The sequence below is a fragment of the Pseudorca crassidens genome, chromosome 15, assembly GCF_039906515.1.
Source record: "Pseudorca crassidens isolate mPseCra1 chromosome 15, mPseCra1.hap1, whole genome shotgun sequence".
NCBI lineage: Eukaryota > Metazoa > Chordata > Mammalia > Artiodactyla > Delphinidae > Pseudorca > Pseudorca crassidens.
Window position 1 is genome coordinate 15682276 of NC_090310.1, and position 15404 is coordinate 15697679.

At 47.5% G+C, this 15404-nt stretch overlaps 1 protein-coding gene and 1 non-coding gene across 7 annotated transcripts in view; both read right to left on the bottom strand.

Moving 5' to 3' along the window:
* The window catches only part of SRCAP (Snf2 related CREBBP activator protein), a 32541-nt gene extending 17273 nt beyond the window's left edge, over positions 1-15268 (bottom strand). For 4 of the 6 annotated variants that reach the window (XM_067706119.1, XM_067706118.1, XM_067706115.1 and 1 more), the window contains exons 1-18: positions 14929-15249; positions 13414-13487; positions 12585-12847; positions 11145-11396; positions 9629-9814; positions 9251-9391; positions 7658-7880; positions 7265-7542; positions 6529-6622; positions 6301-6390; positions 5620-5808; positions 5202-5530; positions 4565-4742; positions 3534-3670; positions 3138-3307; positions 2829-3021; positions 921-1057; positions 646-832 (exon numbers count right to left, since the gene is read on the bottom strand). In XM_067706119.1, coding sequence (XP_067562220.1) covers positions 646-832; positions 921-1057; positions 2829-3021; positions 3138-3307; positions 3534-3670; positions 4565-4742; positions 5202-5530; positions 5620-5808; positions 6301-6390; positions 6529-6622; positions 7265-7542; positions 7658-7880; positions 9251-9391; positions 9629-9814; positions 11145-11396; positions 12585-12638 — 2838 coding nt within the window. In that variant the 5' untranslated portion in view covers positions 12639-12847; positions 13414-13487; positions 14929-15249. Of the gene's footprint in view, positions 1-645; positions 833-920; positions 1058-2828; positions 3022-3137; positions 3308-3533; positions 3671-4564; positions 4743-5201; positions 5531-5619; positions 5809-6300; positions 6391-6528; positions 6623-7264; positions 7543-7657; positions 7881-9250; positions 9392-9628; positions 9815-11144; positions 11397-12584; positions 12848-13413; positions 13488-14634; positions 14801-14928 lie in introns of those variants that run through there. The other 2 variants (XM_067706116.1, XM_067706117.1) reach the window with 2 other exon arrangements.
* LOC137208239 (small nucleolar RNA SNORA30/SNORA37 family) lies at positions 6713-6843 on the bottom strand. Its single transcript, XR_010935559.1, has one exon. It is a non-coding gene; the product is annotated as a small nucleolar RNA SNORA30/SNORA37 family (small nucleolar RNA).
* Positions 15269-15404: the final 136 nt, after the last annotated feature.

Here is a 15404-nt window from a genome sequence, read left to right on the forward strand (position 1 = left end):
GCATACCCACATACATGTATACACATACACAAGAACATGTACAATAGAATATTACCCAACCAAGGAAATCCTTACACATGCTTGAAGACATTCTACTAAGTAAATATGCCAGTCACAAAAGGACAAATACTGTATGATCACACATACATGAAGTACCTAGAATAGTAAGTTTATAGAAACAGAAAGTAGAATGGTGGCTGCCAGGTGCTGGGAACAGAGGGAGAATGGGGAGTTATTATTTAATGGGTATGGAGTTTCAGTTTAGAAAGATGAAAAAATTTCTGAAGATGGATGATAGTGATGGCTGTACAACTATGTGAATGTACTTAGTGCCACTGTACCATATGCTTAGAAACAGTTAAAATATTTAAGCATTATTAATATGCCAGGCAATTCTAAAAATATTAACACAATTCTCACAAACATACTGCAGAATAGGCCTTATAACCCCAGTTTTGAAGGGCAAGCAAATTTAGGGTTAAAGGTTAATAATTAGCTTGCCCAAAGTGACACAGTTAGAAAACGATGAAACTGGAATAATGCTGAGGTGACAGGGCAAGTAAGTATGCAAAAGGTCAGACTCCAGCATAAAGAAAAGAGGTGCAGGGGTGGGTAGGGCCAATAACCTTGGAGGCAACTGCTTACCTGGAGAGGGTGGACATCAGTGGCCCTTAGCACCAGAGAGGCGGTGCTGAAACAGATGCCTGGAGTGATGAAGGGGGAGGTAACGGGTCGAGGGTCAAACAGGTTTGGATGATTGCAGACTTTTCGCAACTGCATCAAAATGTTGATGACGCTCATGAAATGGCCCGTGGCTAGTGTCTCCTTCGTTCTGGGAGAAAGGAGAAATAAATGGGACATCTTGATAGTCACCTCCGCTCCACCGTAGGGTCCCAGGCCCACCCTCGGTCCTCCCTTACGTGGTCTGTGCCATGAAGTCATCATAGAGACAGCGCTGGCGCTTGGAGAGCCGGCAGCGGATAACATGCTCATATTTTTTGGGCATCTGCTTCTCAACATCCACCTTAACTCGGCGCAGCAAAAAAGGCCGCAAAACCTAAAAGCAAATAAGCAGGAGGCTGACAGGAGAACAGCGGGCACTATACCCCAGCCTAGACCCTCTACCTGGGTCTTGGCCTGATGACCAGCAGAGCGCTGGCTTAGCCCATCAGTAAACACTCATGGAGCCATGCAGCATGCCGGGAACCAATCACACAAAGGTGAATCAGATGCAAGCCCTTCTCTCAAGGAATTTATTATAATGAAAGAGACGAACATAAAGATAATACCACAACACAAGAAGTGATAAAGAAGGCACTGAGGACAGAGCAACTAACTAAGCAGAAGGGATGAGTCAAACTACAGTTCCAAGGAGTAACTGTAAATTTACAAGATTGTGAAAGTAAATCCAGCCAAGAAGCTGAGAACAAATCTGTGGCACTGACAGCAGCAAAGAAAACCAAAGACAAATCTGAGATCTCAGGAGATAAAATCTGATACGACACAGTCATCACCTTGACATGGAAGAAGTGAAAAAAGAGAAAATAAAGAGGTATAGTTTCACTAAATCTAGTGTGGTAATCATTTCATGATGTATATAAGTCAAATCATTATGTTGTACACCTTAAACTTATACAGTGCTATATGTCAATTATATCTCAATAAAATAGGAACAAATAATATTAAAAATATTTTAAAACTTTAAAAACGAGGAAGTATAGTTAAGGAAGACATCTTGGTTTCTACTGAATAGTTTGATTTACCAAACTGATGGTGTGATTGACCAAAATGGAGTAGAAATAATAGGCTATAAGGCTTGAGATGTTTGGCTTATAACAGAGTGAGTTCAAGAGGAACTTTCTGGCAGGGTAGGCGACAGCTGCCAAGGCAGGGCTGAGCCCCAGGGGCTAAGGAGAGAGGGAAGTGCCCCTTGTATTCCAAAAATGTCAGGCTGAAGGCACCAAGCTGAGAGGGAAATTTTTTTTTTTTTTTTTTTTTTGCGGTACGCAGGCCTCTCACTGTTGTGGCCTCTCCCACTGCGGAGCACAGGCTCTGGACGCGCAGGCTCAGTGGCCATGGCTCACGGGCCCAGCCGCTCCGCGGCATGTGGGATCTTCCTGACAGGGCATGAACCCGTGTCCCCTGCATCGGCAGGCGGACTCTCAACCACTGCGCCACCAGGGAAGCCCTGAGAGGGAAATTTTTATTGTTTTCTGTATAAAAATGTCCATCAGATAGGGTTCAAAGGGGTTGGGGGCAGATAACAAAAATAAATAAATAAAATTTCACAAAAAGAGGAACTTTCAATTAAAGACATTATCAGAAATTTAAATACAGGTTGAGTGGTCTAGAGAGTCAAGGAATTATATAAATCAGTATGCCGATGAGATAAGTAAACTGGGTGACAAAAAAAAAGTAAAGATCAGAATGCTGAGAGATGTTATTTAAAAGCTGGACACTGGACAAAGGAAGAGGAGCCAGAGAAGACCAAAAATAAAAAAACAAAAGAAGAAAAGAAAAAGAGAACACAACAAAACTATGTAATTGTGGAAAGTCAGGTAAAGAGAAACCCAAGCCAGGAACTGATCAGCATTATCATTCTACTCAAAGAATAAAAACAGAAATGCTACCATTAAAGAAAACAAGCAGAATGATGACTAAGATGGGGTCACTCAATCTGGCAATGAGTTAAGTCACTGGAACACTGCAGTTTGACAACTGGGTAAATTCAACCTAGCACTGACTTCCCTCTTCCTAAGGCTTTTCTGAGTATTGCCCTTAGTTCCTTGCCATTCCCAACGCCCTTGACAAACTGGTACACGCCCTACCTTGTGAAGGCGTTTGACTAGACCTTCATTGTACTCTTGGCTGCCCTCAATCATGCCAGTTAGGGGATTAGAGAACCATTCCTTGAACTCGCGATGAGACTGGAAGACATGGGGCATCAAAAAGTGCATCAAGGACCACAGTTCCATGAGGCTGTTCTGCAAGGGTGTTCCTGTCAGGAGCAGGCGTCTCTGGCTGCAAAGAGACAGGGAATTACAGGGAGGATGGTCAGCAAAGTCCCAACTGTGCAAGCATCCCACCCGGCAGGCCAAGTCAACCCTCCCATGAATCTCAGACATCTCCATCTCCACCTGTTGAAGTTGAGCAATGACTGCCAGCGCTGAGACTTGAAGTTCTTGATGTTCTGAGCCTCATCCAGAATGAGATAGCGCCAGTTCTTGCGGCGGAAGGCCTGGTGGTCCTGCAGCACCAGCTTGTAAGATGTGATACACACATGGAAGGCATTGGGCTTGGTCCAGCCCTGCAGTATCAGGAGAAAGTAGCAGAAAGTGGGGTAAAAAGAAAGAGCAAAAAGAAGACATCCTAAGATCTTCAAGGGACAGAAATCACGTTGGGAGAAAGGAGAAAAGTCCCAGGAGCAGAATGGGGTAACAGAAAGGGAAGGGAAAGGAACTCATTTGAGGAAAGGGCCTAAAAGTATAGGAAACATCAATAGGGGAAGGGAGCAAACACATGGGGAAGCAAACCTGCCGCTTGAGCTTCCTCTCCTTCTGGGCTCCATAGTAAGTAAGGATTTTAAAGCTGGGGCACCAACGTTTCAGCTCCATCTCCCAGTTCAACATCACGCTGGTGGGGACAATGATCAAATGGGGACCCCAGTTACCTGTTTAGCGAAAGAATGAGAGATGTACAACACGGTGACTGCAGTTAATAATACTGTATTGCACATGTGAAATTACTAAGAGTAAATCTTAAAAGTTCTCACCACAGGAAAAAACAAAATGTTTTGTAACTATGTATGATGATGGACCTTAATTAGTCTTACTATGATGATCATTCTGCAGTGTATACACATACCAAATCTTTATACTGTACATCTGAAATATAGTGTTAAATGTTAATTATACCTCAGTTTTAAAAAATAAAGTAAGATTCGGAGAGATCTGGGGCAGAGGAATTTTAAAAAGATGAGAGATGGTAAGAAAATACAAACTTTGGGGTTCTGGAACTCAGGTATAAAACCCTGACGATTCTGTCCTAATGGCCCTTCCCAAGAATCCTAGCACCATAATACAAATGAACTTATTTACAAAACAGAAACAGACGTATAGACACAGAAAACAAAATTATGGTTACCCAAAGGGAAAGGGGAGAAGGGATAAATTAGGCGTATGGGAATGACAGATACACACTACTACATGTAAAATAGATGAAAAGAATTTACTACATAGCACAATAAATTACATTCAATATCTTACAATAACCTAAAAGAAAAAGAATCTGAAAAAGAACATATACATACATACGTATAACCAAATCACTTTGCTGTACCCCCTGAAACTAACCGAAAATTGTAAATCAACTAAGTCAAAATTTGGGGGGGGGGGTTGGGGAATCCTAGTGCCTACAATGACCTCTCTATACAGTTATTGACCAGAGTCAATGAAGCTACTTATCAGCAAGAGACTGTTTCACCGTGCTATAGTTGAAGTCATTAAATAAGCTTCCCAGGAAATTGGCCAAGGGAGACCCAAGAAGAAGGGCCCGGCCTAGTTACCTTTCTCACAGGCCAAGTGGGCAAGCAGGGAAATGGTCTGGATCGTCTTGCCTAGCCCCATCTCATCAGCAAGAATGCCATTAAGCTTCTTCTCATACATAGTAACCAGCCAGTCCAGCCCAATGTGTTGGTACTCCCGGAGCTGGCCCCGTAGGAGCAGGGGGATGGGTGTCTTCACCTAGTAGGTAGGAGGAGAGGTAACACAATGGAATTGAGGAATCTGTCACTGAGAAACAGGAGACTCAAGATATGAGAAAGCAGGGGCTTCCCTGGTGGCGCAGTGGTTAAGAATCCACCTGCCAATGCAGGGGACACGGGTTCGAGCCCTGGTCCGGGAAGATCCCACATGCCATGGAGCAACGAAGCCAGTGTGCCACAACTACTGAGCCTGCTCTCTAGAGCCCGCCAGCCACAACTACTGAGCCCAAGTGCCACAACCACTGAAGCCCGCATGCCTAGAGCCCATGCTCCACAATGAGAGAAGCCCGCACACCACAACGAAGAGTAGCCCCCACTCGCCGCAACAAGAGAAAGCCCGCACGCAGCAACGAAGACCCTAGGCAGCCAAAAATAAATAAATAAATTAATTAAAAAAAAAAAAAGATATGAGAAAGCAGAAGCTTGGGCCTGGAAATACCTGGGTAGTGGCCAAGGTATAACCCTTGGGCTGGAGACTTTCAGCTGCTGCAGCGATGTCAGTAATTTCTTTCTTAGGGCCTAGAGTGGTGGTGGGCCCTGGGGTGGGAGGTCCACTGCCTCCATCTGCCTCACTCTGCTCTTCGTCCCTGGCAAGCAAGTACTCCACCCCAAAGTCATCATCTTCCTCCTCTTCCTCATCTGCTTGGCTCTGTGACTGGGACTCCTCAGATTCCTCAGACTCAGATTCCTCCGATTCCGAACTCCCGCTTGTTTCTTCCTCTTCTGAGTGCTCATCTTCCTCATCCTCACTCTGTTCCTCAGCAGAGTCTAAAGCACAAGATCAAGGCTTAGTGTTCACCATACCTACTCCTCCAGTCTTGCCCTCCCCAGCTCTTGCCTCATGACCACACATTCACCTGACTGACTGCTACTATCCTCTTGAGTAGCCTCTTCAGCTTCTGTGGCCCCCTCTGGTTCACAGTCAGAGCTGTTAGCCTCAACTTCATCTTCATCTTCCTCTTCACTACTCCCAGAACCTGGGGCAGAGGCATCAGAGGCATAGGCTCCTGCGTACTGCTGCAGTAGCTCCTCCACAGACAGCTCACCTGGAAGAGAAGTGAAGGATAAGCCTTCACATGCTTCACGGGGAAGAAGGGGAGGTCTGAGTGGTGCCAGTTCATTTTACCTCAGCTTCTACAGACACTGCTAGGCCCATGTCTGAAGGGAGGCAAAAGAGTTTACTTTCAGCAGCAGCTATTTTCAGCCAAGCCCCGTAACGTGGGCTAGAACTGTGGATGGTCCTGCCTTCCACTGGGAAGGATGGCATCAATCTGAGGAACCTCCCCTTTAAGGTTCAGATCAAACATGGCCACTATCCTCTTCCAATAGTTCTTCCCTCCACTCAGCTCTCACATCACTTTGTTCAAACTTCCATCATAACCAATCATAATTTTCTACTTATAACCATCTATAAATCTGTCTCTGTCATTAGATCTAGAGTATCTCCAGAAGGGATAAGAGTGTCTTATTCATTTCTTTATCTCTGGCATTCTGCACAGAGACACCAAGTGGGTACTCAGTAAAATGTCTGGTGTCACCTTCTCGAGCCAACTCGCTCAGCTCCATGGCATGATCCACCTCCCCTTCCAACTGCTCCTCAGCTGCTATGGTATCCTCTTCATCCTCCGCTAGGAAAGAGAATGAACCAAGATCAACGGGGTCAGAGGCTCAGAACACAGTCCAAGTGGAAGAGGTGAGAAAGTCTGAAATATTAGGTCCAGACAATTTAAGGGGTAAGAGGCAACAGGACTGAGAACAGGCCTGACCTTCATCTTCATTGGCAGCAAACTCTTCATCATCCTCATCTGGATGCCAAGGCTGTTTGTTGCGCTGTGTGACAGAGGAGGGTGGGGGCTTTACCTGTTTGGCAGAGGATGAAAAAGGAGAAGGCCTATGGTTAGAGCAGCAAGAGAAAGACACAACGTTGAGTAAGATGTCACAGAACAGTCTCTCTGTCCCACTGAGTGACAGTTGCCACTGACACCGTCCCAGGGCAAGGATACAATCAAGGGTTTTCAATTTCAGTACCAGCTACCAAATCCTGGCCCCACTGCCCGGGGGAGGACCTGTGAAAGTGCCAGAAGAGAAACACAGGCCCCCAACACCAACCCCATGCACTCAGACACATGGAAAAACAAAAAGCTTAGGTCCAGAAGAGACTTCAAGGTTACCATCTCAGCTCCGAACCTACAAACCAGCAAGTGAGTATTAGGGCCATTTCACAGAAACGACAAGGACCAAAGTAAGTTTTTTTTCAAGCTCACACAGCAATTCTAAGAGTACAGTACACTCTTCCACACATCAGAAACCTGGCCATCTCACACTGTAACTTGCCCCAAACCCAGGTTCTTTCCTATCCAACCTCAAATGAGAGCCCAAATGCTCACACCACGGAGGACTCCTAAAAACCACAACCAACCTCATAGGCTGGAAGAACTCAGTCCTTAAGGCTCTCCCTCTGCTCCCACTCTGAACCCACCTTCTATCCCCTTCTGCCCATACCTTCAACACCTGAGAGGACTCTTCTTCACCACCTTCTTCAGGCCCATCTCGGGTGTCACTATCATGAGATGAGGGGGTTCTTGAGGGGCTGGAAGGCCCTCCTAGCAGCTGAGGGGGGAGGGAACGGAGCAGCTCTTCCAGTGGCAGTTCTCCCTCACGTCGAAGTAGCTCAATCTCACGCCTCTGGGTCTCTGCATCATTGCCTTCCTGTTGTTCTTCAACCTCAATCGTCTCCTCATCATCCTCTTCCTCCTCCTCTTGGGGTTGGAAGTCCCCATCTATAGCAGGAGAACAAGGTCACAAAGTCCACGGGGCCCTGCAAGCCACAGGGTGGGTTTTCAGCTCTGGAAAGGGTACATGAGGAAGAGTAACAGAGCTAAAGAGGACACACACCTTCATCATCCATCCGGGAAACTGGGGGTGGAGGACTAGAGGCAGCTGAGGAAGAGCCAAGGCAAGGGGAGGAACCAGCTTTGCTGGAGGTTAGTGGCTGGTTGAGGCTCTGAGACAGAAGGTCTGAGTACTTTTCAGTTTGCCCCACGATGAAGTCCAGGTGCAGGTCCAGGGCTTTTTTCCGCTTTTCCTCAAGCCGGGACTGTTGTTTGAATTGCACCACCTGACACAAGCATGAAATGGAGGGATCACCGAGATAATCTTTTACTCATGTATTCTTACTCAACATTTAGGGAAGCCTCCACTATGCTAGGCCCTGGGCTGGCTTTTCAGGAGGGAAGAGCTAAATGACCTTAAGGGTGCTTCTGAGGAAAGCAGAAAGGAAGCACAGGATAGAGAAGAGCCAGCTTAGTCTCTGGCAGTGAGGAAAGACTTACAAATGTATCTGGAGCTGAATCTTAAAGATTAAGTAGGTGTTCCCTAAGTGAAGATGAGGAAAAAGGCATCCCCTGCAGCAGAAAAAGCATGTATAAATGGCCACGGACATACAAGAGAACGTTTGAAGTGGAAAGAAGAAAAGGGGGCTTCCCTGGTGGCGCAGTGGTTGAGAGTCCGCCTGCCGATGCAGGGGACACGGGTTCGTGTCCCGGTCCGGGAAGATCCCTCATGCTGCGGAGCGGCTGGACCCGTGAGCCATGGCCACTGAGCCTGCGCATCCGGAGCCTGTGCTCCGCAACGGGAGAGGCCAGAACAGTAAGAGGCCCGCGTACCACAAAAAAAAAAAAAAAAAAGAAAGAAAGAAAAGAAAAGAAAAGAAAAGGAACTGGCAGAATACAAGAATGAAAATATAGACAGAAGCCAGGTAATACTTAAGAAATAATTACAGGAACTTCCCTGGTGGTCCAGTGGTAAAGAATCCCCCTTACAATGCAGGGGACATGGGTTCGATCCCTGGTTGGGGAACTAAGATCCCACATGCCGTGGTTCAACTAAGTCCACGCACCATGACTACTGAGTTCGCACGCCTCAATGACAGAGCCCACGTGCTGCAAACTACAGAGCCCATGTGCCCTGGAGCCCGGGAGCCACAACTAGAGAGAGAAAACCCACACATCACAACTAGAGAGAAGCTCACACACCGCCACTAGAGAGAAGCCTGTGCACCACAACGAAGACCCTGACACAGCCCAAAAAGATAAAAGAAAATAAACAAAATGACATTTAAAAAAAAGAAACAATTACAACTTAATAAATGAGAACAATTCAGTTAACGAGAACTTTGATGGTATTTAAGCAGGTAAATGGCACACACTTGAAAAAAGCACGCTGAACGGGCTGCAAAGGACAGATGGCCAAGGGGAGTCAAGAAGTCCTATTAGCAATTCCCAAATGCAGGACCCATATTTTTCCATTGTACTTCTCTCTTCCTCGTAGAACTCAATGCTTGAAAGGTCCAGCACACAACAGAAACGTCATCAGAGTTGCATGAAATAATTATCCACTCTCCCCAGGAGAACTTTTGATCATTCCTGCTACCATGCTACCCACCAGTCAACCCCAAGGCATTTCCCTTTCCCAATCTCTGCTGCCTACCTTCTCCACATTGCTCCAAAACTGCCTAACATCCTTGGCCATGGTGGAGGCGATTCGGCGCAGCTTGGCCTGCTCCTCCCTCCGGGCCCGTTCCTCTTTCTGCCGCTGCTCCTCGTGGTGCCGGATCACCATTCGCACCACCTGTGGGGATGAGGTGAAAACACTCCAAGGCCAGACGCTTGGCCCATCCCCAAGTCAAGGGTAAAGAGAAAAGTCAAAGCCAAGAAACCTGGGAAGTCAGAGCTTGCCTCTCGAGACTAGAAGCATTTACAAGCACTGTACACCATTATGTTTGGTTCCCTTCCAACCAACCTACCCATCAAGAAAAAGCAAACCTGAAAACAAAATGGAAAGTAGTAGGTCCAGTTGAGGACATACCTTACGGGCCACACCCCGTTTCCAACGGCGCTCCTGAGCAAAGTCGGCAGAGAGCCACTGCATCTCCTCACACAGATAGTCCCAGTGGCCCTTGGGGCGGGGAGGCTCGGGCACTTTAGGCAGTCTCTTCAGTGACCAGAAACCCTCCTTCCGCAGCTCAGCAATCCGAGTCTCAATCTCAGCCTCCTAATGAGGAAGAGCTAGGTCAATCAAGTTACTTGACATATACTTCACCTCATGACCACGGCTGAATCCCTGACCTCTGACTACGTACAGGCACTGACTGGACTGAGTGTTATATGCTTGTCTTGAGTCCACATACCAATCCTATGAGTTGATATTATACGCTCTTCAGGTGAGCAAAAAGAAGATCAGGGAGATTGAGTGATTTACTTGAGATTACAAAGATAAGAGCTGACAAGTACTGGGAATTAAAAATACGTCTGACTCCACACACCAGATTTCATGCTTTTTCCATTTTTTCACACTCCATACCTTATGAATATAGGCACAACTTAGGAAAACATATCCAAGGGAAGCTTCCCAGAGAACAAGGAAAGCATGCTTCCTTACTGACTCTAGATACACTGAAGGGACCTTCACTGCCGCAGAATTCTACTTACACAAGAGTATATGTTCGTACTTAAAAATATGCTATAAAATCCAATTTACATAATCCAGTTAGTTTTTAAAAAATATTATTTTTATAAAAATGTACTTTTTTTAAAAAATGTACTTTTTTGTGGAAAATACTGAACAGTTATACACAAAAAGATTAACAGTGGTTAGTATTACAAAAAGATAACAATGTTTCTACATTCGTTATATCATAAAAAGAAAAATGAAAGCACTTGAAATTTTTATTTAACAGAGGTGACTTATAAACTCAGGACAACTGCCCTCATTATTTTTGTCCTCTCCTGACAAAAACTAAATCAAAGGAACTAACAGCCACAGATGAGACAAGGAACTAAATGGCCTGATGGTCACCAAGGAAACACCAAGAAAGACATGGATATTAGACCAATGGCTCTCAAGTTTGAGCATGCATCAGAATCATCTGTAGTGCTTTTTAAGACAGTGCTGGACCCCACGCCTACAGTTTTAAATGGGTAGGTAGAAGAAGGGTACGAAGAATTTGCATTTCTAATAAGTTCCCAGGTAATGCTGATGTTGCTGGCCCAGAGACAACATTTACCTCTGGTAAGTTTAACAGAGACTACAGGAGAAAAACGTGAAGTAGAAACCAATAAATCTTAGGAGGCTCATAGCTTACAAAGCACTTTTGTGTCTATTTTCTCCTTTAACTTAAACCTTTTATCAGCCTATTCACTACTACACCATCCCTATTTTAAAAAAAGAAAATGAGGCTCAGAGTTCAAGAAACTTGTTCAAGATCAAAGCAGAGACTGTACTGTAAATCAAAGATAAGGAAAGAAATGTAAAATACCCATGGGACATAGGAGTTCAGGGAGGAAGACTCCCAAGAAGCCTCATGGGCCTTCCCAATACATACATGCTTGGCCTGCTCTGCAATCTCAGCATGGCTCTTCTCCCACTTTGGGCCCTTGTTAGCCAGGTCAGCAGCCTGGGGTAAGCTGAGCCCCTCCAGGGGCACTGTGGCACCATCTGGGGGCCCTGGAGGTCCATCCAAAGAGGAATCTTGAGCTATATGCTGGGGGGAGATGCCACCTGCCCCACTAGAGGCTGGGGAACTGGATGAGGCAGGGGACACAGGATTGCTGCCTGTCATGCCGTCCGACACCATCTAGAAAAGGGAGAAATGACAGATAAGATGAATGCTTAGCAGCACTCTACCATGGGTTTTAAGTACATTCCTTCATTCTATCTCCACAAGAAAAAGCTCTGGAGTAAGGTATCAACCTCATTTTTATAAACACAACATTTGGGATAAAGTTTTAATAAGGTACTCAAGACGGCAAAGCCAAGTTTCCAGTAAACACTTGGCATGCAAGAGGAATTAGAGCCTGACATTTACATGATTCCCAAATTCAAGACTACTACTATAGCACATGACCTCAAATTTTAATGATCTTTTCAGAACCTCAATGATTTCACTCACATAAACAACTCCCTGTTTTTCCCTCCTTTTCACAGCAAGTATGACAGATTCACCCATGCGAATAAACCTGAGCTACCACCAAATTCAAAAAGCATCAAAAAATCCAAGATCACCTAAACCTCTTTATGTTCATCACCAGCCTCGGTAGTTTCCTTTACTGGAGAGGTAGATGGGGAAAGGGAGGATTAGTCACTGTTCTCAAATATCCACCTATTACAAGGTACCGCATAAGCAATAATGAGTATAGAACAAAGTCCTACTTAAATGTGCATAGTGAGGGAACTCATGGAAATTCACTCTGGCACACAAGCCTCATAGTGGGCCACTCAAATTCCTACCTCAACTAAATGAAGAAAAACATTATGTCGCATAATTTCCCAGCTGCTCAGGAAAATAATATCAAACCCATAACCATCAAAAGCCTACTGTACGGGAAACCTAGGTCTGTCCAGTTTTTTAAAAGTCATGATTTTCTTCTACCTCCAGCACTCCCTCAGTATGAGAAAAGAATGAATACTACACACCATCCATAAGGCTTACCTCATTCCAGTTCCAAAAGAAACCGAGCTATTCTCAAAGTACGCAGTCTTAAAAGCATTTTGTCACAAACCCCATTTCCAACCTGGCTTAATTCAACTTTTTTCAGGTAACGAGGAATTTCCATGCTCTTAGAGATCAACATTATATTAATGTCAAGTAGAATATGAGTATCCAACAGGCTTGACAGCCCACCTGAGCATCAGATTCTCCAAACTCAGTTACCAAGGTAGCTAGGATCATGGAAACCCGGCTAAGACCTGCCACATTTCTTCTGCCTCAAAGCCAGCAGCCCACAAAGCAGAAGCAGAGAAGGAACCCTCCCCACTTTCAAACCTGTGTTTGCAAGATTGGGAGCTGAGGGTGAGCAGGGGAGGGGCTGCTCTGCATGGTCCCACTCCCAGGCTCCTCTTTGGATGCCTGAAGAACGACTGGGTCGTTGTCACCACTGCTGCTGGCCGAGGGGCTGGCGTCCGGCTGCAGGGCATGCTGGGAGCTGGCCTCATTCTGGGCCACCGGCCACCGGGACCCGCCTTCCAGGGCCCGGGGCCCACTAGGGCGTCCCAGCCTCCACTCAGGTTCACCGGCCTCTGGAGCACCTAAAGTAGGGTAAAAAAGAGTAGAAATGGGATTTAGAAAGATTAAAGAATCTTCTTAAAAAACAGGGATAACACTAACAAAGATAATCAAACACAGTGATTATAGCTTACGTTTCTTGAGCATCTACTATGTGTCAAATACTTTACTGAGTACTTACTTGATGTGTTCTATAATCCTCACATCTACCTTATAAACCAGATACATTTCATGCTATGATAAATGCTTACTTAGCTCCTTCTACATACCAAAAACAGAGCTACGCAGAAAAGACCGCTGACATAAACTTAGCTTACATTCTAATATTTCCTCTGTTTTATAAATTAGGAAATCAGAATACAAAGAGACCAGAAGACTTGCATAAGGTCACAGTAAGGAAGTAGGAGGAGGAGGACAAACCTAGACAGTCTGATGCCAAAACCAAGAGAACGTGCTACTCTCCTTGGTAGAGTCAGGGTGATCAGATCTTTCTCTCTCCATAGTCCCAGATCTGTTATTGCACCACAATCATTATCTCAAACATCTTTCCCATTAGCATCAGCACATGAAAGGGTATATGAGCCCTCACCTGTGTGAGCTGAGACCACACCCCCTGTGAAAGTCTGTACTTCCACGGTGCCGCCGTACTGAGGGGAATCACGCCTGAAACAAAAAGGGAGGAAAACGGCAGTGAGGAACTAATCCACATTTACCAACACCCATCAAAGCCTTCTTTACACCAACTTTTGAGGCTTTTAAATATACTCAAATCAGTTTAAAGGCGGAAGAGAACTACAGTAGTAAAAAAAAATCACATTTCAGAAAAATGAAAACAAACCACGTTTTGTGAAAACAGAATTCCCTAGTAACATGAGATTCTGGCTGGGGAGGAGAAGCAGGGAAGTGAAGCCCCCCAAACAAGTTTAAAAAGCTTAAGGGTAAAAGGCTCCAACTTCTGAATGGAGGACAAATTAACAAAGCCAAAAAAGCTGTCACATCCAGAAGCTCAAAAGGTGCTGGCTGCCTGGCAGCCGGCTCTCCTTTCCAGTGAGGGCTAAATGTAGGAGGATCCACCCTTCCTCAGGGCAGGCCCTGCGACTCCTATACCTGCGCCATATGACACTTCCCCAAACAGCAGAACTAGAGCAGGAGACCTTAGAGGAGCAAAGGTAAGGAAGCCAGAGCAGCAAAGAACCATACCCCGGAAATAGGCAGGGTAAACCCACACAAGGCCCGGAAGTGTTTCTCCAGTGTTTAAGGAAATTCTTTAACCACAGTGCAGCCTTCGATTCACTCCACCTTCCATAACAGAGTCACTGGAATCGAGCTAACCAGAATTCAAGAAGCTTGAACTCTCGACCCTCGGCTTTATTACCGTCTCCCAACCCGTCCTCACAGCCTGACCCAGCGTGACCCCTGACCTCTGCCCCAACTTGCCACTAGCCCTAAGATAGCCCCGCCCCCTCCTAGACTCCCACCCCACCCAAAGTGCGCGACTGGGGGAGGGGCCCGCGCGTGCGCGCCTGGAGGCGGAGAGAGCCGGCTGCGCGCACCGCCCGGGGGCTCCCGCCAGAACCCAAGCCCACGCACCCAAGGGTCGCAGGACTAGGAAGCCTCTCATCCCTGCCCGTCAGGGAGCCCCCACCACCAGACCGCGAAAGGCTGAGATAAGGGAGGGTTCGTGCCGCCAGGTCCTGGCTCCTGACTGGATATGGTGGGCGCGGGCCCCGACTACTCGTCCCACGCCCCCCTTCCTCTTCCCGCGCGCCCCTTAGGGGGGACTGGGGTTGGTGGGCGGGCAGGAGCGCACCTGGGTCCGTCCTCTCAGGGCTCGCTCGCTCGCTCAGGCACGCGTGCGCAGACGGGCAGGAGGGGAGAGGAGACGCGCCCGGGCCCAGAACCGGCCGGCCTGGCCCCCCTCAGCCTGTCGCTATGGGCGCGCGCCGACAGCCTCGCGCACCGGCCCCGGGGCCCCGGCCGAAGGTGCGCGCGCAGCACCCCGGGAAGGTGGGAGGGGAGGCGGTGGCGGAAAGATGCGCGCGCAGTCACCCGTAAGGGGAGGGGGAGCTGTGGGGCGTCCGCCATCTTGTCTCCCTCTCCTTACCTGCGTCCTCGGGGGCGTGCGCACCACCCCCCCTCCCGCCGAGGAGGGGGGAGGGCCCCCTCTTGGCCGCCGCCTTCGCGGCCTTTAAATTCCCCTGGGGCCCGCGGTTACTGTCACCGCCTTGCTTCCACTGCTTCCTCTCGCGGCACAGAGATGCGGGCGGTGGGTGGGAAAAATAGGAGACGCTACTCGCAGCGAACCGCCACCGCCGCTTCCGAGGCCTCACCAAAATGGCCGCCGCCGTTTCGGCCGCCACCACCAACACCACCGCCACCACCACAGCTCACTATCGCTACCGCCGGCGCGGCCCGTCCTCTCGCGAGAGACAGTAACAGGAGGTTCGGGGAGCGGAGAGGTTCGCGTGCTAGCGCAGGGCGCTATCCGAAGCGCAAGGCAGGCTGGGAGATGTAGTCCTCCCGGAGGCTCGCCGCTTGGTCCGCGGCGGAAAGCTTTTACCCTCCACCACGGAATCTGCC